The sequence below is a fragment of the Mesoplodon bidens genome (genome assembly GCF_964165515.1).
Source record: "Mesoplodon bidens genome assembly, chromosome: 11".
Lineage (NCBI taxonomy): Eukaryota > Metazoa > Chordata > Mammalia > Artiodactyla > Ziphiidae > Mesoplodon > Mesoplodon bidens.
The window spans coordinates 7,353,325-7,375,649 of record NC_138167.1 but is presented as its reverse complement, the minus strand read 5'-3'; the positions used below and the strand labels follow the sequence as shown (position 1 = coordinate 7,375,649).

General features: G+C 36.4%; 2 protein-coding genes across 2 annotated transcripts; one reads left to right on the top strand and one right to left on the bottom strand.

The window, feature by feature from the left end:
- Positions 1-5,795: 5,795 nt before the first annotated feature.
- Positions 5,796-13,508, top strand: CLEC2B (C-type lectin domain family 2 member B; the record flags this gene model as incomplete). Its single annotated transcript, XM_081249116.1, has 4 exons — positions 5,796-5,825; positions 10,563-10,645; positions 11,660-11,802; positions 12,963-13,508. The coding sequence occupies 3 exons, from the start codon at positions 5,796-5,798 to the stop codon at positions 11,766-11,768; spliced, it is 222 nt and encodes a 73-aa protein (XP_081105242.1). The 3' UTR covers positions 11,769-11,802; positions 12,963-13,508.
- A 3,499-nt stretch (positions 13,509-17,007) lies between these two features.
- LOC308625178 (uncharacterized protein) lies at positions 17,008-20,477 on the bottom strand (the record flags this gene model as incomplete). The annotated part of the gene is made up of 4 exons (XM_081249115.1): positions 17,008-17,116; positions 17,237-17,312; positions 19,357-19,434; positions 20,447-20,477. The coding sequence occupies 4 exons, from the start codon at positions 20,475-20,477 to the stop codon at positions 17,008-17,010; spliced, it is 294 nt and encodes a 97-aa protein (XP_081105241.1).
- Between the last annotated feature and the right edge of the window lie 1,848 nt (positions 20,478-22,325).

Below are 22,325 nucleotides of genomic sequence, written 5' to 3'. Positions count from 1 at the left end.
AATCTAATAAAGTGAAATAATACAAAGTTAATGTCTTGATGTATTGTCTTTCAGTAATGTTTTCACTTTAAAGTAAATTTCCAGGAATGGCTTTTGGATCTTTGATAACTTTAACCATAAGCTGAGTGTCTTATGGCTGGATCTATGCTTCATAAAAATATATTTGCCTTTATTTGTATCCATCAAGCGTGACTTTGTGGTGTTAGAAATATGCTGGGTAAGTACAGAGGCTGTCAGGGTCAAAGGAGGCCCTGATAACATTAGTCTTAATTCTGCTTCCTCTCTCCACCTACCCTATAAATACAAGCTGAGTTACTCAGCAAAAATTAAGCAGAGAACTGCAGGAAAAAACGATAGATACAACAAAATTTTCTTTTCTCTTTTCCGAAATCCAGAGGCTTTTCCAGCTATCTCTCAATTACCCTATAAGGCCTATCATCGACATTTTATTTCTACTTGCGTATTTTATCGCTCCCTCTTTTCTTGGCTTAGGAAAGTATAGCTGAAGAAGTCTTTATTCCAAATATCCTGATGAGTTTGAATTTGGAATAAAACCCTTTATTTAGGGCTTCCCTGCTGGCGCAGTGGTTGAGAGTCCACCTGCCGATGCAGGGGACACGGGTTCGTGCCCCGGTCCGGGAAGATCCCACATGCCACGGAGCGGCTGGGCCCGTGAGCCATGGCCGCTGAGCCTGCACATCCGGAGCCTGTGCTCCGCAACGGGAGAGGCCACAACAGTGAGAGGCCCGCGTACCACACACACACACACACAAATCTTTGTTTAATATTGTAGAGGTTGAGTGTTATATAAGTTATCTCTTTTATTTTAAAGCAAATATCTCGTTAATTTAATTATGTGTCAGACACTGAAATTATTAGCGAGTATTCATGGAGAAGGTCATGGCACTAGTCCTTATGGAGCACAAAGTCTTAGACTTTAGGTACTTAACCTTTGTCTCTTAGAGTTTAGAAGAACTTTCCACTCCACCCCACCCCAGGCCACATTTTTGTTCCTCTTTCTTGTTTCACTCTTTTCCATTGCATATGTGCGTGTGTGTGTGTGTACATATATATATATATATAACATTTTTGTCATGTATATTCACAGGAGTGTATTCCATGTCTCCAAAACAGTGACTGACATACAGTTACCACTCAGTAGAAATTTGGTGAATGAATGAATGAATGAATGAGTATATGTAAAATGGACATTTATTGGAATATTACACATGCAGGAAGCAATTTAGGGAATCTTGGGAATTTTCTATGATCATGCTTTTTGCAAGAAGCATCACCATCTACCCAGTTTCCAAGTTCCTTCCACTGTACTATGATGTCTTTCAAATTTAGGTATTACCCAGACTCCATTTTCTATATTTATAGCTGAAGAACCAGTAAAAGACACTAGGATCACAATGACAAAGTATAGATATGAAAACAAAGGAAATCAGTGAAATGCATAGCATGGTGGATAAGACTGATCAATATATAAAGATGGCTAGAGGATGTGTAAAAAAGAAAGACAAAAAGAAAATGATGTTGACTAGTATGAGTGTTATAATAATGTCTCTAAACTGAAAAAAATATAAAGGACATCAACATTTTGCAGTCAATGATATCTTTTTATAGACCTTTTACTGTACGTCGTCTTTAAGCTGACCCTTAGGTGCATTTATCAGTGATATCCTGTCCCCTCTCTCAGTCCTCTGAATTCAAATTGTTGGTTCACTTCTGACTTTCTAGCCTTCTACACACATATCAAATACTGTTTATCTTTGGGAAAGGCTAGAATTTCCTGTCATGGAAAAAATGCCTAATTAATATTTTCTCTTTCATTTTCAGAAAGTTTAAACCTGTGGACTGAAAAGTGGAATGAGCTTTATTAAAAGTGAATAAATTAAATGTATAACTACCAGACAACAACTGTAGCAGAGCTTTTGGTTACAAAATAGTAGATAAAATGAAGGGGAAAATTGTGTTAGACCACATTCACAGCACTGAGACGTTTATCATGCATGTGAATACAAATTCCCTGTAAGTAAGAAAGTCAAATAATATTCAAATGGAATAGATAAGACTTAAGACTTGACAGAAAGGCAAAGATTGCCTAAGAAGAGAGAGGAGAGGGGAATATTTATCAGGGAGGGCACGCATCTGAAACAAAGTTAGGGAAGTTGGAAGGAGTATGGTGTGATCTGTGATCAAGGAACGTGAACTGATCAAGCATATTTGAACTGAGTATTCACATCACAGTATATTGGGATACAAGGTGTCCTATTAAAATCACTGTAAAACTTACATTTCAGGGACAATTAACCAATCAATTATTTGCACATATATCTATTGATCACTGTGTATGTCCCAAGAACTATCCTATTTTCTGGGGATCAAGTGATGAACGAAACACACAAGAGTTGTGCTCTTATTGAGCTTACGTTCTAGTGGAGAGCGGTGAACACAGATAGCAAAGAAGAAAAGAAAGAAAAGAGCAAGACGATTTCAGATCATCATAAATGCTATGAAAAAAGTCATACAATAGAGCTTTATTGGTGGGGCTTGGAGCAGCCCTGTTTGTGCTCATTTGAACTGGTTTGTTTAACCTTTACGAGAAGGGGGTGGAGAATTGCAGTTTTCTTCCATTTTTTAAAATTGAAGTATAGTTTATTTAAAATATTATATTATTTTTCAAATGTACAAAATTCAATGTTTTTATAGATTACACTCCATTGAAAGTTACTACAAAATAATGGCTATATTTTCCTGTGCTGTATAACATATCCTTGTTGCTTACTAATTTTATACATAGCAGTTTGTATCTCTTAATCCAATATCCCTATCTTGCCCCTCCCCTGCCCACTGGTGACCACTAATTTCTTCTCTATATCTGTGTTTCTGTTTTGTTATACACATTCATTTTAACTTTTAGATTCCACATACAAGTGATATCGTATGATATTTGTCTTTGTCTGATTTATTTCACTAAACATAATACTCTCCAGGTCCATCCACATTGTTGCAAATGGCAGAATTTCATTCCTTTTTATGGCTGAGTAATATTCTACTGAATATATGTACCACATCTCCTTTATCCATTCGTCTGTTGATGGACACTTAGATTGCTTCTATATCTTGGGTATTGTAAATAGTGCTGCTATGAATATTGGGGTTCTGTATCTTTTCAAATTAGTGTTTTTGTTTTCTTCAGATATATACCCAAGAGTGGAATTGTTGGATCATAAGATAGTTCAATTTTTAGTTTTTTGAGGAACATCTGTACTGTTTTCCATAGTGACCACACCAATTTACATTCCCACCAACAGTGTAGGAGGGTTCCCTTTTCTGCACATCCTTGCCAACATTTGTTATTTGTGGTCTCTTCGATGATAGCCATTCTGACAGATGTGAGGTGATATCTCATTGTGGTTTTGATTTGCATTTCTCTGATGCTTAGTGATGTTGAGCATCTTTTCATGTGCCTGCTGGCCATCTGTGTATCTTCTTCGGAAAAACGTTTACTCAGGTCTTCTGCCAATTTTTTAATCAGATTGTTTGTTTTTTCGATATTGAGTTGTGTGAGCTCTTTATATAGTTTGGACATTAACCCTTATCATCATCAATATTTTGCAAATATTTTCTCCCATTCAGTAGGCTGTCTTTTCATTTTGTCAATGGTTTCTTTTGCTGTGCAAAATCTTGCAGTTTTAAGAGCATCCAAAATAATTTATGCTTAATTCTGATATAATAACAATGATACCATTTATTATTGCTTTTATATGCTTGTATTAATTGCCTTTGCCGTAGGTGTTATACTTATGCCAATTTTACTAAAAAGAAAAATAAAGCACAGAGGTTAAGTGACTTGCCAAAAGTCACTGGACAAGTAAATGTTTTTTGGGTTTTTTTTGTGGTACGCGGGCCTCTCACCGCTGTGACCTCTCCCGTTGCGGAGCACAGGCTCCGGACACGCAGGCTCAGCAGCCATGGCTCACGAGCCCAGCCACTCCGCAGCTCGCGGGATCCCCCCAGACCGGGGCACGAACCCGCGGCCCCCACATTGGCAGGTGGACTCTCAACCACTGCACCACCAGGGAAGCCCAACAAGTAAATGTTGATCCAGGATTTGAATCAATCAGTCTGTCTTCATAGTCCTTTATTTTAAACAGGATATTTTATTACCCTGATTGGATGAGTCTGTTGATACATTTCAAAAATAAATTCTTTCCTATATTCATCCTCTGGCTCCTCCTTGTGGTCATTTGTTGTTGTTGTTTCTGCTTTTATCTTTTCTTTAGGTCTTTTGGTACCTCCAGGTTTAATTTTCAATTTTCTCCATTCCTTTTTGTAAATAATTTTGAATTCATTCCTATTCTGCTCATTCTCTGGGTACTATCCAATACAGGTCCCTCTTTGAAAGTGTTCTCTGACATAAGCATAATATGTGGGAATGGAATGATTATTGAAGAACAAAGTGAGAATACAACTTCCCATTTTGTAAACTCATTATTTCTTTTAATGTATCCCAGGTGAACAATACTTCTCTATTTAAAGCCTGTGTTCCCTTATTTTCTGCAATGAACAGTATTTTCTGATGGATTTAATTCATGTGAGAGCAGCAAGGGAAGTCAAAGGTGATTTTAAGTTTTTTGCTGAGGAACTGTAAAAGTTCTCATTTACTGAAATGGAGAAATGTAGAGTGAAATGATTGGAAAAGGGTTGTTCATTTTTTTAATGTGTTAAGTCTGAAAATTCTATCACATATTAAGTGAATATGCCAAGTCTCCATTCAGATACCTGAACTGGCCATCAAACTCTGGCATGAAGATATACATTTGGAGGTCATCTAGGTATGGCTGTTACTTGAAGCCCTGAATCTGGAAGAGCTCATCCGGCGATGAGAATACACAGAAGATAGAGGGTCAAGGACTGAACTCTGAGGCTCAAAAGTATTTTGAAGTCAGCTAAGGAGGAATCAGCAAATCTGATGGAAGATTAGGCGATGAAGTAAAAGAAAATCAAGATAATGGTGTCCTGGAGAGCAAAGTATTTTGGAGAAGAATTTTAAATTAAAGGGAATAATCAGTTATGTCAAATGCTGTTTATAGGTTGAGTAAAATGAATCCCGAGAAATAGCCATTGATGTGTTGATATAGAGGTTAACAGTGACTTACTAGCATCTTACTAGAAATAGTGAGGGGAAAAGCCTGATTAAAGTGGGTTCGGGAAAACAGGAAGATCCAGCAGGCATAGACAGCTTTTGAACCCTTTTGTTGTTAAGAGAATTAGAGAAATGGGGTGATTGTGTGTGTGTGTGGCAGGGGTGTAAGCAAACATTTTTTGGCTTATTTTTAATGGAGATATTATATCATGTTTATAAGTTAAGGTGAGTAAACCACTAGAGATTAAAAAAAATGATGATTCCAGAGAGAGAGAGATATTTACAAGTTAAAAATATTTGACTAAGCCGATGGAATGGACTTCAATTTGTAGATGGAGATTGACCGTAGATCAATCCAGAGTGTGTAGAATTTAACCACAGAAAACGGTTGAAGATGATATTTCTTTACATATACAGATGTAAAATATTTTTTGTATATTTGCTCATGGGGCAGAGGAAATGCTCTTCTGATATTTTGATTTTCTCAAGATAAGAGGCCAGGTTTTTAATTGAGTTTGAGAAAGGAGAACAGAAATTTGAGAATTGAAAAAGAAAGAGAAATTGGGAGTAATCTTCTAGCAGATTCACAGAATAGACTGCTGGCAAATTATCATTCAAAAATGTAAAATAAGACCAGAGAATGCGGTCACATTTAGCTGCTCATACGCAAGTACAGAGTAGGTAGAGTTGGATTCACTGGGATGCGTTTTCCGGATAGGTACAGTGAAGGAAGGGACAAGCATCGAACTTGTAACTGTACGTAAGGAAGTGATCATTATAATTGACCCTGATAAACGGTCTAAGCCAGGTAAAACAGGAAATGAGACGTGAAGGATTTAGGACAATGAAAAGGTGGCATGGTCACTGAATTTGATATCCCAGGGGGCATCAAAGTACCATAGGCCATAAACTCACTATAGGGAATGAGCTGGAAAGAAAAGACTTGGAAGTTAGAGAGTAGAAATCTAAAACTGAAGTAATAGAGGGGGTGCTCACATTGGTAATGAAATTGTCTGGATCTAGTGCAGCACTGTCCAATAGAATTTTCTGTGATAATGGAAATATTATACATTGTGCTGTCCAGGTCCACAGCCAAGAGCCCCACCTGTGGCTATTGAGCACTTGAAGTATGACTAGTATGACTGAGGAAAGGAATTTTTAATTTTAATTCATTGAAGTTTAAATAGTCACATGTGGCTAGTAACTACACTAACGGAAAGCATAGCTTTAATGAATGATCACCATAATGAGTGGTCGATTTGTGGTGTGGTCAAAGGTGACTGGAGGTAAATCCAGGACCTGAGAGCACAGCGTATTGGAATTTTCACCTGCAAGAATACTGAAATTACTGATAATCATGACAGGAATAGAAGTGAACAAGGAGATTTAAGACATTAGAAAAAATGGTAAAGAAATGAGAAATGCCCTGGAATTTGTAGACGCTTGCATTGCGTTGTGTTATTTGATAGTATAATCTGATATAATGTGCTACAGAGGAGCTGGATATTTTTAAGGGGGAATGTATAGACAGTAATTTCTAAAATCAACTAATAACAGATAATATAGCATTTTAGGATCATAATAGTAGAAAGTGTGTAGGAAGTATGATCAATCTTCTTTGCTATAGAAATAATTAGGAAACAGATGAGATTCCTCATCATGGTTTTACCGAAGCATTATTTCATATAAGATAGTAAGAAATTAAATAATTTTTAAGGGAACTTTAAGGCATATGAAAGAATTAGGGAAATGAACATGAAAACACAGTCTTTGCAAAATTAAGTGAAAGACCAGGACAAAGAAAAACACCCTTGAGTTCTCATTTTTTTTTAATGGTCAGCTAATTTTTTTAAATTTATATATTTATTTTTTGTCCGCATGGTTTGTGGGATTTTAATTCCCCAACCAGGGATCAAACCCGGGCCCATGGCAGTGAAAGCGCCAAGTCCTGACCACTGAACTGCCAGGGAATTCCCAAGTTCTCATTTTTGTAATCACCTATTTGATTTAACTTTTGCTTATATCAATGGTCTGTGCCTTTACCTAGAATAGAAACATAAACATAGATTTATTATTCATTTTCACATTTTTGGTGGTGGGGTTTAGCTGATTATGACCCAGAGCCTCCACACATTTTTTTCTTTTCTTTTTTTTTTTTGTACTGAGCTCCCCATCAGTTTGAAAAAAAATAAACAAGAAATATATGTACATTTCTGTATTTAGAGATCATGCAAAAGTGTTACTGAATAATTATTATTGCTACATTGCGTTTCTGCAGCCCACTGGATAATCGTTCACACCCCTAAAGCAGCTCCAATTCTTTCTGGAGACCTGTGACTAAGATCATCTTCGCACAGAGGTGAACCTTGGGAGGTTCTGGATCACTCCCCCAGCCATCTGAAAACAAAAAACCCAACCCATGGGCTTCCCTGGTGGCTCAGTGGTTGAGAGTCCACCTGCCGATGCAGGGGACACGGGTTCGTGCCCCAGTCCGGGAAGATCCCACATGCCGCGGAGCGGCTGGGCCCGTGAGCCATGGCCGCTGAGCCTGCGCGTCCAGAGCCTGTGCTCCGCAATGGGAGAGGCCACAACAGTGAGAGGCCCGCGTACCGCAAAAAAAAAACAAAACAAAACAAACAAAAAAACCCAACCCACATTCTCTTCCTGAGTACAGTTACCTAATCTTCTCCTCCTTACCCCAAAGGAAACCTTTAGAAATGATTCCTCAGTTTCCTTCCTCATGTATTGCCCACAAATATTTTTTGAGTTCTGTATTTGCTGCTTTACCAAAATCACACCAAAATAGCTTAAACAACAAAAATTTATCGTCTCGCAGCTCTGTAGGGTAGAAGTCTGACCCGGATCTCACTGGGGTAAAATTAAGGCTGAGCTGTGCTCCTTTCTGAATGCTCTGTGGGAGAATCCATTTCCTCAACTTTTCATCCTTTAGCTTGTTTATATTCATTGCCTCCTGGCCCCCTTTCTCTATCTTCACCCAGCAACACTGTATCTCTCTGACCCTTCTTTGTTGTCACAGCTGTCTCTGACCACATCTAGAAATGGTTCTCCACTTTCCTGTGATTAAAATGTGCCCACCCAGATAATGCAGGATAATTTCCTCACCTCAAAATCTGTAATCTTAATCACATTTGCAGTGTTCCTTTTACCATGTAAACTACCATATTCATAGGTTCTGGGGATTGGGACACAGATATCTTTGGGGGGCTATTATTCTGCCCAACAGGGGTTCTTAACAACAATTTACTTTCTTGAACAAATGAGTATGCTTTAAGAGCTCTGTAAATCCGATGCTTGTTGAGACTAAATGACCAGCCACATGTGCAGTGTTGCTGTCTTTTCTCATGTTCTTCCAAAAAACAGCCAAAACACTTTCTATATAAATTGTCACCTCTTTATCGCTTACGTGATGTTGTTGAAACCTACAGTATCACAGGGTAAATCCCTTGTGCAGTGAGTTTACTTCAGTTTTATTGGAAACATCTTTTCAGGGCATTTTTAGGCCTAAGAGGAGATAGAGGTTGGTTAGTTCATCAGGTTATTTTTTTAATGAAATGTAAATAAATTGTAGCTGAAAGAGACTTCGGGCATAAAGACCCTCTGGAGATTTCCCCATATCCAGTGTTCAATATGGGTACCTAGCACTATCCGTGCCTGTGGTTACCCCAAACTCTATCTTCTGATTTGGGGGACCTGGAAGACGGTAAGTTTTCTATAGGAATTTCAGCTGTGCCCCAACCGTGACTGTGGGCTTCCCTCAGGCTAAAAGCCAAGCAAGCAAACAAATTAAAAACAGAAACAGAAGCACCTTCCCATGTGCCAGCCCCATTCTCTCCAGAATCTGCCTGCTTTTTTCACTCTTCTAAAACAGCAGGAGGTCGTTTTTAAAATCTTGCCCTGAGTATTACTTGTTACCTAAAGGAGCATTATTCTTGTTAGGAAGGTAGCCATGTAAGAAGGAAACTCCCACTCATGCCCAGTTTTAATAGCTATTAATTTCTTCTCGGAGCACATTGCCAACACCATCTGTCTGTCTCTCACACACATTTGTTTTTTTAAATCTGCAGCCAGGTGTGGGTGGTTTTTAACTATACAGCTGTTCCTGTCTCAGTATGTATAACTACAGGGCTCTTGCTGTTTTAGTATGTGTATCTCCTTGATATCTGATATGACTGAGTGTAAACCAGACCTAAAGCCTCCATACAGGATTAGCTGACCTTTGACACATGTGAAGAGGACAACCTGAGCCTTTAGTAAAACAGAGCAGCCCCTGCACTGAGGATTATGGGAATTTCCCCACGAAACCATCATCCCTGCTCTGCTTGCAAGTACCCCTTCTTTGCTTCACAGCAAGAAACAATGCCGAAGGAGCAAACAGTTTACATAAATTTCCTCACTATACGTGAAACCATGAATCCAGGGACACTGTTTTCTTAATCTGTTCTGTTGTAAACCCATAGCTTAGCCCAGTTAATTGAATTTTTTTAATAAATTCATGAAATGCTACAGAAGATGGTATATTAAAATGCCAAGGTTGTCAGTGTAACTGTTATCAGGTAGAAATGGACCATAGTGTTGTGATCTGTCATAATTCCCTTATATTTATATAAAGCTGAAACATGGAGTGATGCAGTGTCAAACTTACGGTTTCCCAGCTATTTAGTAGCAGGGTAGACTCAATGACTTTCTGTGTATAACATAATTCTATGGCAACAAAGGCTCTAAGGTAGGAAAAAATTTCAACATTGAATGAATACAGAGAAATATCAGGAAAATTAAATTTTTCCCTGAATGGTGTCTTTAGAAATCTAAATATTTTGCAAAAAAATTAAATTTGGGAATTAGATTCTAAAGGAACTGGATGCATGAGGGGCGTGTGTGTATGTGAGTGCGTGTGCACAAGTGTGTGTGAGCATGTGCCCTCATGTGTGTATACATGTGTGTGCACATGTGATAGTTTGGGAGAAAAGTTGAAGTAAGATATTACATTATTTACTGAGAAGTGAAAAAAACATTATAATAAATATATGATGATTATGAAGGTTGTGTAAGAACTCAGTTGAAAGCCCAGCTTTCCAGGAGTTTACGGTTTAAAAATCCTGGAGGAATAGATTTTCATATTGAATATTTAACAATTTGGAATCAAAAGAGCCTTAAAGAAACTTTCTCTCACATCTTTGTTTCAGGAATGAGAAAACTGAGTGTCAGAGGGTAAAAAACTTCTTCACAATCGCATAGCTATTTTCTGGTGAAACCAAGAGTTGAAACTTTGTCACCTTACTCTTCACGACCTGCAAAGCAAGAGGGACACAGCTGGTTGTATTGAAAACTGACAAGTAAAATTCTGAATTTTGCTTTGTCTCTAAAGGATTTTCTTAGGTGATACAAGTGTGTTTCTGATCACTGGATTTGGCGAGACATGACCAAAGATCAAACAGGACAATGGGTGAACAGAAGCATAGTTAACAACTGGTGAGTTTCTTTCTTTCTGGGATTATTTAAATTTAGGTAGTGCAGACTGCTCTAGAACCTGTACCTTAGCTATATTGCTCTAGAGTCCACGATTTGTTTGCATGTTGGAAAAATGGAGCAGGGAAGATTGTGGCATGTACTGAGAGTAGTTTCAAGAGTCAGCCAGAGAGGTTGGAAACCAAGATGTAAGGGGAAATACCTCTTAGTTGGTTTCTTTGAAAATAAAGACCTGAGATTCACATACACAGTAAAAATAAACTTTTGCTTGATTTTAACCTGTTTTCTCTGATTGTATATCTATTCTGCGAGCTTCATGCTACCTGTTTGCTGGCAGCTTTTACAGTGTAAGTTAAACTTGTTTATTTTAACCTGCTTTTATTTGCACAGATATTGCAATTTTTCCTGGACTTCATACCTTCCATTTTACAATATGGAAAACTGGACCTAAAAGACTGAGTTCACTGCACTCATGACCCCAGTATAACCACCCTAAATGGTGACTGCCAGCCACTTTGCCACTTAATTTATGTTAGAATTTCCCAATAGCAATACCACTGACAGTTTGGACTGAATCATTCCTTGCTGTGTGGAGGGAGCACTTTCTTGTGCATCGGAGGATGTTGGCAGCATCTCTGGCCTCTACCCACGAGACAGTAGGAATTCCCCCTACCCTCCTCCACTTGTTACAACCAAAAATGCCTTCAGATATTTCCAAGTTCCCTTGCAGGGGCGTGGAAGGCAAACTCACCCCAGGGTAAAGAACCATTGGTTTCTACAAACTGGTGGCTCTACTCTTGACATGGAACTGCATGTCAATTTAACAAATATAAATTCTTGGAAGGGAGATTCTTATGGTCCAGTTTGGTACAGGTATCTTAACCCTAGCAAGAAAGGATTGTGTAACAGCATACTTTTTCAGAACTCTAGACAGATAATATTTTTTAAAAGGTGTCATTGAGCAAGGGAGAAATTACAGGACTCCCTAATACACAGTGTTTAATTCCTTTATTGTAGGTTTAATATGACAGGGAATGAAATATGTTTTTATCTTAATGAAGATGGTGTTGCAAAAGCTAGATGCTACACAGGAAGAAAATGGATTTGCAGGAAAAGAATGCACTGAGTAGATGTTTCTGGTAATGGACTTACAGCCATGGGTAAGATGGTTTTAATATTTATCAACTTTTCTCTCCTTCTGTTGAACTTTCAATATTTCACTGCTTTAATATTATAGCCTGATGATACATCTTGATGATTATTAAAGTAATTTCCTTATTATTTTTCTACTTTTCAAATGGCCTGGATCTTTGCTTTTCTATATCAACTTTAGAAGAATCTTGTAATTTCACAGAATCTATAGGTTAATTTTGGGAGGGTTGTATTTATATATTATTTTCTTCTTCATTTACAATGTATATCTTTTACTGATTTTTGCCTTATATAACTTACAATTTTTCTAAACAGTTACTGCATATTATTTATTACATGTGTCCCTATTATATGTATCTAATGCTTTTGCTGGTGCAATTATGTAATTTTATTATCTTTTAAAATAGTTGTTTTTTAGAAACGTAATGGTTTTGGATATTCTTGTCCTCTTCAACATACATCCTGAAAATTCATAATTTTCTAATAATTTGTGGATTCATTTAAATACTGTAAAACATAACATCTAGTAATAACAGTTTTATTTTTCCTGTATTAAAAAATTACTTATCTCTTGTCTAATTAAAATGGGTAGGACTGCCAGGACAATACTGATGGTAAACATTGTTCCATATTTTAAAGAAAATGCTTCTGACATTTAAACATTAGTCATGTTTTATCTAGTTTTTTTATACCCTTTTTTAGAAAAGTTAAGGCAGTTCTTTTCTATTTCTGTTTGCCAAGAGATTTTTTTGTGTGTAGGAAGAGATTTTTAATTTTCTTGTATGCTTTTGTTTTCTGCATCTATTTTGATGGTCTCATGGTTTCTATTCCTTAATCTTTTAATGTAGTGAATGACATTTATAATTTTTTAATGTTACAGAATTACTTTGCATTCCTAGATAAAATTCAATTTAGTCATGATGTGATATCATATTTATTCTACATAGATTCACTTGATATTTATTTTTTCATATTCTGACATCTAAATTCATGAGTGTGGTTGCTGTAAAATTTTCCTTAGGAAAGCAGGGCTTATGGTTTAAATAATTCATTGAAGACATGGTTGGAAAATGTGTTGCTTTACAATTATGCTATAAGATTGTGCATGATAAATTTCCTATTTCTAAAAAATTAATTATTGGTCACATTTTCTGCATATTTTTATTAGATTTGCACTTGTGATCTTCAGTGAAGAAAAGTAGCAACATTGGAGAGAGCCGCTAGAAAAGCGTATTCATGGACATGTTGATGTAATTACACCAGCATTAAAGAATGGTGCTGAAGAGCTGCAACCTCTAGAAGATTCATATTGTTCCAATGAAAACAAACTTGTAATTTTCTCATGGCATGAGAAATTAAATTAGGAAAGACACATTAGAAAATAAGGAAGGCATATATTGTCTCTGGCTCTGAACAGGAAGAAATACCACTTGAACACTATAAACAATCTGCATGCACGTTCACTGGACAATAAGCCAATATATAACCAATATTTATTGATAAATAATAATACTCCTCATGGGCTTATGAATTCTGTAATGCACTTTAACCAAAGTGTTTGTTTAAACAGAGATGTTGTCATAAATGTTTGCCCGGGTTCTCAGACCCAGGGGCAAGTCTTTACAAGACCAAATATCTAGCAATCAGTAATTATGCAGGGTCTTTGCAGTTGAGGGTAAATTATAATTTTATTCAGTTTGTTTAATATTTATGAATATCTAATATGAAAAACTACATGATCTATCCCAGGTGATAGAAGTAATTTTTGTGAACTTCTAGTTATGTATAGGTTCCATAAAATTCCTCTTCTTCTCTCTTATGTGTTGAATTATAAGCCTAAAAGATTGTGTTGAAATTCTAACCCCCAGGACCTCCAACTGTGGCCTTATTTGGAAATTATAACTGTGGCAAAGGTAATAGTTGATATAAAATCATTCCTACAGGCCCCAATCTCTTTAGCTGTAGTGGTGTTATAAAAAGAGGAAATTTGGGTTCAGTGACAGACTCTTACAAAGGGAAGACTATGTGAAGACAAAGGGAAAAGACAGTCATGTGACTGAAATGATTACCTATAAGCCAAGGAATGCTAAGGATTGCCAACAATTACCAGAAGAAGAGGCAAGAAAGCACCGTCTCCTAGATCAGTCTGAGAGAGTACGACCCAGAGGACATACTGATGTTGGACCTTCCCGTCTGCAATACTTTGAGATAATAAATGTTTTAAATTGCATGAAGTGCATGGCATTTTGTTATGGCAGTGCTAGCACTAATAGATTGTATTACTGACATCAGTTTATTTTCATTTCTGTTTCATCTTTCTCAGATACAAGCCTGATCTAGAATGTTCATTTCTCCTTTCAGGGCCCATCTTTAAATTAAGGAAAATACATTCTCCCAGCATGTCCATCCAGTCAAATCTAGTTTTATCTATCACTCAAAAAAAGTGCATGAAAGCTGTTCTCACCGTGTCATCCCCCATGTTTATTGCTACATCCAGTGATATCCAATATATCCTTGTCGCTTATTTATAACATAGTGGTTTGTACTCTTAATCCCCTACCTCTATCTATCCCCTTCCACTTTCCCTCTCCCCACTGGAAACCACTAGTTTGATCTCTATATCTGTGAGTCTGTTTCTATTTTGTTATATACATTCCTTTTATTTTTTAGATTCTACATGTAAGGGATAACATACAGTATTTGTCTTTCTCTGTCTGACTTATGTCACTAAGCATAATACACTCCAGGTTCATCCATGTTGTTGCAAATGGCAAAATTTCATTCTTCCTTGTTGTGCTGAGTCATAGTCATATTCCACTTAGTATATGTGTGTGTGTATATATACATATATATATATATATATATATATATATATATATATATATATATATATATATATATATATATATATATATATATACACACACAATGGAATGTGGTCCCATCATCCCTTGATGGACCATTAGGTTGCTTCCATATCTCGGCTATTGTAAGTTATGCTACTATGAGCATTAGGGTGCATTTATCTTTATGAATGAGTATTTTCATTTTCTTTGGCTATATACCAAGAGTGGACTTGCCAGATCATATTGTAGTTTTATTTTTAGTTTTTTGAGGAACCTCCATACTGTTTTCCACAGTGGCTGCACCAATTTATGTTCCCACCAACAATGTAGACAGATTTCCTTTTCTCTACATCCTTACCAATATTTGTTTTTTGTACACTTTTTGATGGTAGCCATTCTGACAGGTGTGAGGTGATGACTAATTGTGGTTTTGACTTGCATTTCCTTGATGGTTAGTGATGTTGAGCATCTTTTCATGTGTTCGTTGGCCATCTGTATGTCTTCTTTAGAAAACATCTATTTAGGTCTTCTGTCCATTTTTTGAGTGGGGTGTTTGTTTTTCTCATATGGAGCTGCATGAGCTGTTTGTATATTTTGGAGATTAATCTCTTGGCAGTTGCTTCATTGTCAAATATTTTCTACCATTCTGAGGGTGGTCTTTTTTCTCTTTTATGGTTCCTTTTAATGTTCAAAAGCTTTTGAGTTTAAATAGGTCCCATTTGTTAATTTTTGTTTTTATTTTCATTACTCTAGGAAGTGGGTCAAAAAAGATCTTGCTGTGATTTATGTCAAAGAGTGTTTTGCCTATGTTTTCCTCTAAGAATTTTTTGGGTCTGGCCTTACATTTAGGTCTTTAATCCACTCAGGCACCCACTGAAGTTTGGCTCCTACCCTCTCAAAGAAACTGAGAAACAAAGGTGCAATCCTTCTTGATGATTGCATTTCAAAAGGATGGCTCCCAGGTCCTGGCGAAAGACATTTCTAGGCTGTAAAATATTTAAGAGGCTTCTTAAAAGATTTACATCTCTTAGGGGTAGAGAAAGAATTTCCAGTAGCAAGTTTCCTAGAGAAAATGCCCTAAAAAGGGGGAAGTCAAGAGTGCATCATCAGGAAGAATGAAACTTGTCTAAAGTTTAGTCAAGCCCAGGGGAATGTTAAGGCCATCTTGGTCATTCCCAACAAAATATTAATTGATTACAAAGGGAAAAGAGAAACTTTCCAGTGAAGTCTGGTAGGCACCACATTAACCATGTGAATAAAGTGAGCATCATCAATAATGGAACAAATAAAACTGCATCTTCTGAAAGGTTGCAGTGAGAAAAACAAAGCTTCATTGCACTATTGCTCTGCTATTCAATGATCAGACAAATTTAAACTGAAGAACATTTTACAGAACATCCAGCTTGTAGTATTTAAAAGTATCAGGTCATGAATGTCAAGGAAGGCTAAAGGAACTCTTCTAGATGTTGAGAGATTAAAGGGACAAAATAACTAAATGCAGGAAATGATTCTGATATGGATGTTTTACTCCAAAGAACATTATTTGACAACTGGCAAACCTGGTAGAGAGTTAGAGATGGTAGCACTGTGTCAATGTTAATCGGTTGATCGATAATTGTATTGTGATTAAGTAGGGGATTTTTTTGGTAGGAAATATACACAAAAGTATCCAATGATACGTGAAATTTTATAATGAAATTCATCAAATTGGCAACTAATTCTCAAGAGGTTTGGGGAAAAGGTAGGTTTTTTTTCCCCTGTACATATAATCTTCTTATAAGTTTGTGATAGCTTCTAAATTAAGACAAAAATTGTATAAAGCCAACCAACAACATTTTTAACACTTTTTACCCAGAAAGTCCAATTTTAAAGTTTACATCATAGAAATAAAAGTGCTACTATTTAGAAAGAGATTCAGAATATTTATTGCAGCATAGTTCATGTAGCAAAAATCTGAAAAAAGTTAATGCTCATCAGTAAAGGAGTGAAAAATGTATAAATCCACACTATAATGCAACTCAGAACTATATGAAATTTCCATAGGATATTGTTAAGAATAAAAGAAAAGCAAAATAACAGAAAAGCAGGCACAATTTGTTCACATTTGTTGTAAAAGAAAAGGTGAATTAAATCATGAATATAAATGCATGGGTTCACTCTGGATTACGTTATCACATAAAGAATCAGAGGGGTATATTTTAGCTTGCTAACATGGGTTACTCTGTGGCTAAGACCCATGAAGATGATCGAGGGAAAATAGAAAAGCGAGGCTGGTGTTTAACTGCAATTTTAAATTCTTACTCCTGAAGATTAATGTTAGGCAAAGGAACTTTGATCCTTGATTATTCCACTATCACTTTTAAAATTTTAATATTGGCAAATCCAATTGAAAACACTGTTGCAAGTTTCAGAGTAAATTCTGTTTTCCTTGATGGTAGCACAGCTATTTTCTTTAGCTGGTCCTTTTATGAAGAATCTGCAGAAGAGTAGATGAATACTTAGTTAATCGCTGTTGCTGAAGACATCCATTTGTGTTTTCAGTTAATACCTCCCTTTATTAAAAGGTAATTCAAATATTCGAGGAATTTTCAAATACCTTGACTCATTAAACATTCCAATATCTCTGTAACTTAGTATTACTGTCTGTGATTGGCAGACAGTTCCCCGAGAGTCTGTTTGCAAATGACAGAGCTAAGAAGAAATTTGTGCCCATAACTCTATGCTAGTATTCTTTCCATTGTTCCATGTCATCCACTAGATTAAAAACAGATTGAGACACATGAACTGCTCACTTAACGTTCCTTGGCTTTTCATATCTTATTGTACAATAGTTATAATAATATTTATCTCATGATATTGTTATAGAGGTTAAATGAATTGATGTTTGTAAAGAACTCAATACACAAACTGACCCATGTAAGCCCTAAATAAATTGTACATTTGTTGTATTACTTATCTATAAAGCAACATATTAAATACAATAGTAAAGTTATCTCTAAAATACTGTCATCTTAGTGATTTATTCTGTTAGGAATTTATTTAAACTTTGAGAAAAAGTTCAAGAAGTTATCATGGAAAAGAGACCCATGATCATCAAAGCTCCCAGAATAATAATAGACAAGTATTGGATTTTCATATTGGAAAATACACTGTTATATTTGAACTTATACACCTTTATATTTGAATTTTGTATAGGTGGTGTTGAGTGAATTTGGCATGAGGAGAAAACCCAGGTTAGCATCTTCATAAGTAGCCAATCAGGTCATGTCCAGTGATACAACTCTACCCTTAGGTGACACATCCATAATTTAATTCTCCATTCCAAAGATGTCTTCAGATGACTTCCTTAGATTGATTAATTTAGAGCAGTTAGATAGAAAATAAGTAATATTTAATGATGAGATAGGAGTGAAGGGAAAATAACACATACTATTCATTAAGTTGGTTACCATAGTGAATGTTTCTTATCACTGCTGTAATAAATTGCCACAATTTTTGTGACTTAAAACAACACAAATTTCTTATCTTACAGTTTTAGATATCAGAAGTCCAAAACTGTTCTTAAAGGATTAGAATCAAGTGTCTGCAGAGCTGCCTTTTGCAGGCACTAGGGGAAAATTTGTTCATTGACTTTTTTTTTTTTTTTCTTTTTTTTGCAGTACGCGGGCCTCTCACTGTTGTGGCCTCTCCCGTTGCGGAGCACAGCCTCCGGACGTGCAGGCTCAGCGGCCATGGCTCACGGGCCCAGCCGCTCCGCGGCATGTGGGATCTTCCCGGACCGGGGCACGAACCCGTGTCCCTTGCATTGGCAGGCAGACTCTCAACCACTGCGCCACCAGGGAAGCCCCATCCGTTTGTTTTTTATTTTGTTGTTCACAGTGAAAGAGTCTGCAAAATCTATTATAAAATTATTTGGAAGAACAAACAAGTGAGAATAGTTAAGTAAACACTGAAAAAGATGGAAACATGAAATTGTCAATTAGATTCAAATGTAATATGTTTTACTTACTCCAAACTTTACTAAATATTAGAACGCTTTACTAAATACCAGCAAAATACATCAGTAAAGAATGGTTATTAGCATATGCCGCTTGAATAATTAAGAGTTGCAAATTTATTATTTGCAGTTCCCCGAGCTCCTTTTCTGCACTAAGCCACATTTTGGTTTCCAAGTGACATCTACAAACTGAATGTGAGAAAAGTTTTCACAGAAGAGCCACTACATTTTGTGGTCTTTCATGTTAACATCTCTATTGTCCAAAACAGACTTTTTCACCTTGTGAAAAACATATTTTAAAATTTTTGACAAGCTGAGTTAAAAATTGGTATTTTAAAATGTCATATTTTATGCATGGTAAGGAGGTGGATGACTGGCACCAAATATTCACTTTCTAACAATTAATTTTAATTGAATGTGTATATTTCCTAAGTATATCCTTAATAATATGAGACAGAATATTACTTTAAAAGCCAATATCTGTTAGTCCCACATTGATAAATGAGGTAGAGACAAAGAGAGACAGAGAGAAAAGACAGAAGCAGAGACAGAGAGAGGGAAACATCACAAAAATGTAACAGCCCAAGAACAGGAAAAAAAATAACAGAATAGTGGAAACTACTATCCACATTAATATTCATATTAATATTAACTCATATTAAATCCACACCCATATTAATCCACAGCAATTAAAAAAAGAAAAACCCTGAATTCCCTACCTTGACACTTAAGTTGGGATATTTGGATAGAACTCCTTTTTTTCAACTGTACGTTCAATGTCATGTATCTTTCTTCATCTTACATCTTCAAATGTGAGTGAATGTGTGTGTATAAGTGTATGTTTTTTTTTTAATATGTAATAAGAGAAGAATAATAAGCCTGCTGCTCTTCAGATATTGTCCTCAAATGGTCAACTCAGGGTACGTAAAAGGGTTCACAGTTTCATCTACTGGTGAAAACCTCACAGGAAATGTTACTTTTTAAAGTTTATTTCCCATGACAAACATAACACATAATTTCTCAACTGTCCACCACATATTGAACTTAATATTATGTTTTGTTCTTTTAAAAATGCCCCCTGATAAACCTGTAAAGTCAGAAGAATGAAAATTATACCCTTTTCAATTTGAATTAAATAATATATAGCTAGCTGCCTTTTGCATTAGCTTAAATATGTGAATTTTCAATTACATTTCCTAATATATTAATATTTATTTTAATAGTTTGCAATTACCTAACAATTAAATTATTTCTTGATCCTAAAACAACACTGATTACAAATTATATTAATAATTTAATAGTATAATTTAAAGAAAAAATACTGGCAGTACTTTTTTGGCATTCTAAAGACTCATCCTATGTAGAAAAAAATTTCAGGGAGAATTTAGGAAACAAATCATATTTTCCAATGACTTTTTCTAATATTTGAAGAGGTTGCCCAATATTCATGAGATGGGCAGATATTTGAGATTTTTTTTTCTCTTAGCTTTAGTGAGGTCTAATTTACATACAATGAAATTCACCCATTGTAGGTATATGATTGTATGATTCTAAACAAATATATAGATGTGTGCAACCATCACCAAATCCAATTTTGGAAATTTTTTATCACTCTAAAACATTCCTCAAGCCCAAACTAAAAAGAGTAACACAGTTCTGGGAATACTAATTTTAGAAGTTGAGATAAAGGAGTTTAAAATTGGGGCAACTAAATCCCAAATCTCTGGAATTATAACAAATCTAGAACGGAAACCCAAAGGTTTTATCCATGAGACTTCACTGATGAGGCAGAAGACTGAGTGAAGATACTTTGAATGCCAGTCATCCTCTCCCCATCCATCCTGGGACTTATTAAATGGACCCCTGTAAAACTGTCCAAGACAGCAAGGATGGAAGCTATCTAAATGCTCAATAATATGGTCTTCCCTAATCAAGGTTGATTTTGGTAAAATCTCTGCTAAATGCCCAATCTGTCAAGGGCAGAGACAAAAGCAGAGTACATTCTCTTAGGGAGACCAGCCAGCCACTTGATGGCAGATCTATTACTTAGGCCCCTGCCATCACAGACTTGATAGTGCTTTATCTTCATAGAAATAATCACATATTTTCATAACAGATTTGACTTCTCTGCCTGCAGTGCCTGCAGGAAGGATGTCCTGTGTTCATGGACTGGAAGACCCAATATTATTAAAACATCCAACTACCCAGAGCAATCTACAGACTCTATGCAATCCTTGTTAAAATCCCAGTGGCATGGGACTTCTCTGGTCACGTAGTGGTTAAGAATCCACCTGCTAATGCAGGGGACATGGTTTCTATCCCTGGTCCAGGAAGATCTCACATGCCGTGGAGGAACTAAGCCTGTGCACCGCAACTACTGAGCCTGCGCTCAAGAGCCTGCGAAGCACAACTACTGAGCCTATGCGCCACAACTACTGAAGCCCGCGTGTCCTAGAGCCCATGCCCCACAACAAGAGAAGCCACTGCAATGAGAAGCCTGTGCACCGCAACGAAGAGTAGCCCCTGCTCACCGCAACTAGAGAAAGCCCAGCACAGCAACAGTAACACAACACAGCCAAAAAAACCCAGTGGCATTTTTTACAAAATTAGAAAAAACAATCCTATAATTTATAAGGAACTACAAAAGACCTTGAATAGGCAATGCAATCTTAAGCAAGGAGAACAAAGATAGAGGCATCATGCTTCATGATTTCAAAATATATTTCAAATACACAGTAATCAAAGCAGAATGGTACTAGCATAAAGACAGACATATAGACCAATGGATCAGAATAGAGAGCCCAGAAATAAATCCACACATACATAGTCAACTGATCTTTGACAACAGTGGTGAGAATACTCAATGGCTAAAGATAGTCTCTTCAACAAATGGTGTTGGAAAAATTGGATATCCACTTGCAAATGAAGGAAATTAGAGCCTTATCTTACACCATACACAAAAATCAACTCAAAATGGATTAAAATTTTAAGCAGAGACCTGAACACTCATAAATTCTTAATGTACTCTGGAAGCAGATGATGGATTAAAATTTGAAAAATCAGTTTTGCGAGTTTGTTAGCATGCCTGGTACAAGCAGTCTAGTATCCACAGAATTGTTCTTGGCATATATACTCTCAGTTAAAATTAAACAGGAATGATCATATTTTAGCATTCTACTAGTCATTCAAATTTACCTAATGTCTACTGAGAGATTATTACATGCCTGACACTATCCTGGGTATTTATTTTAAGCAAACTGTTTTTTTGTTTGTTTGTTTGTTTTGCGGTACACGGACCTCTCAATGCTGTGGCCTCTCCCGTTGCGGAGCACAGGCTCTGGACGGGCAGGCTCAGCGGCCATGGCTCACGGGCCCAGCCGCTCCGTGGCATGTGGGATCTTCCCGGACCGGGGCACGAGCCCGTGTCCCCTGCATCAGCGGGCGGACTCTCAACCACTGTGCCACCAGGGAAGCCCCAAGCAAACTGTTTAAAGGTAAAACTTTCATGAAAATATTGTTGAAAATTTTAACATATAGTCATTAAGTTTGTGATTCAGATTCATTGTTGTGGGGAATTTAATCTGTTTAATTAAATGATATATAAAAGATATGCCACATAGTTATTCTAACTGCTCATTAACACAGCTCCCTGAAATTTCTGGAAACTTGACTTTCAGGTTTAGGAACC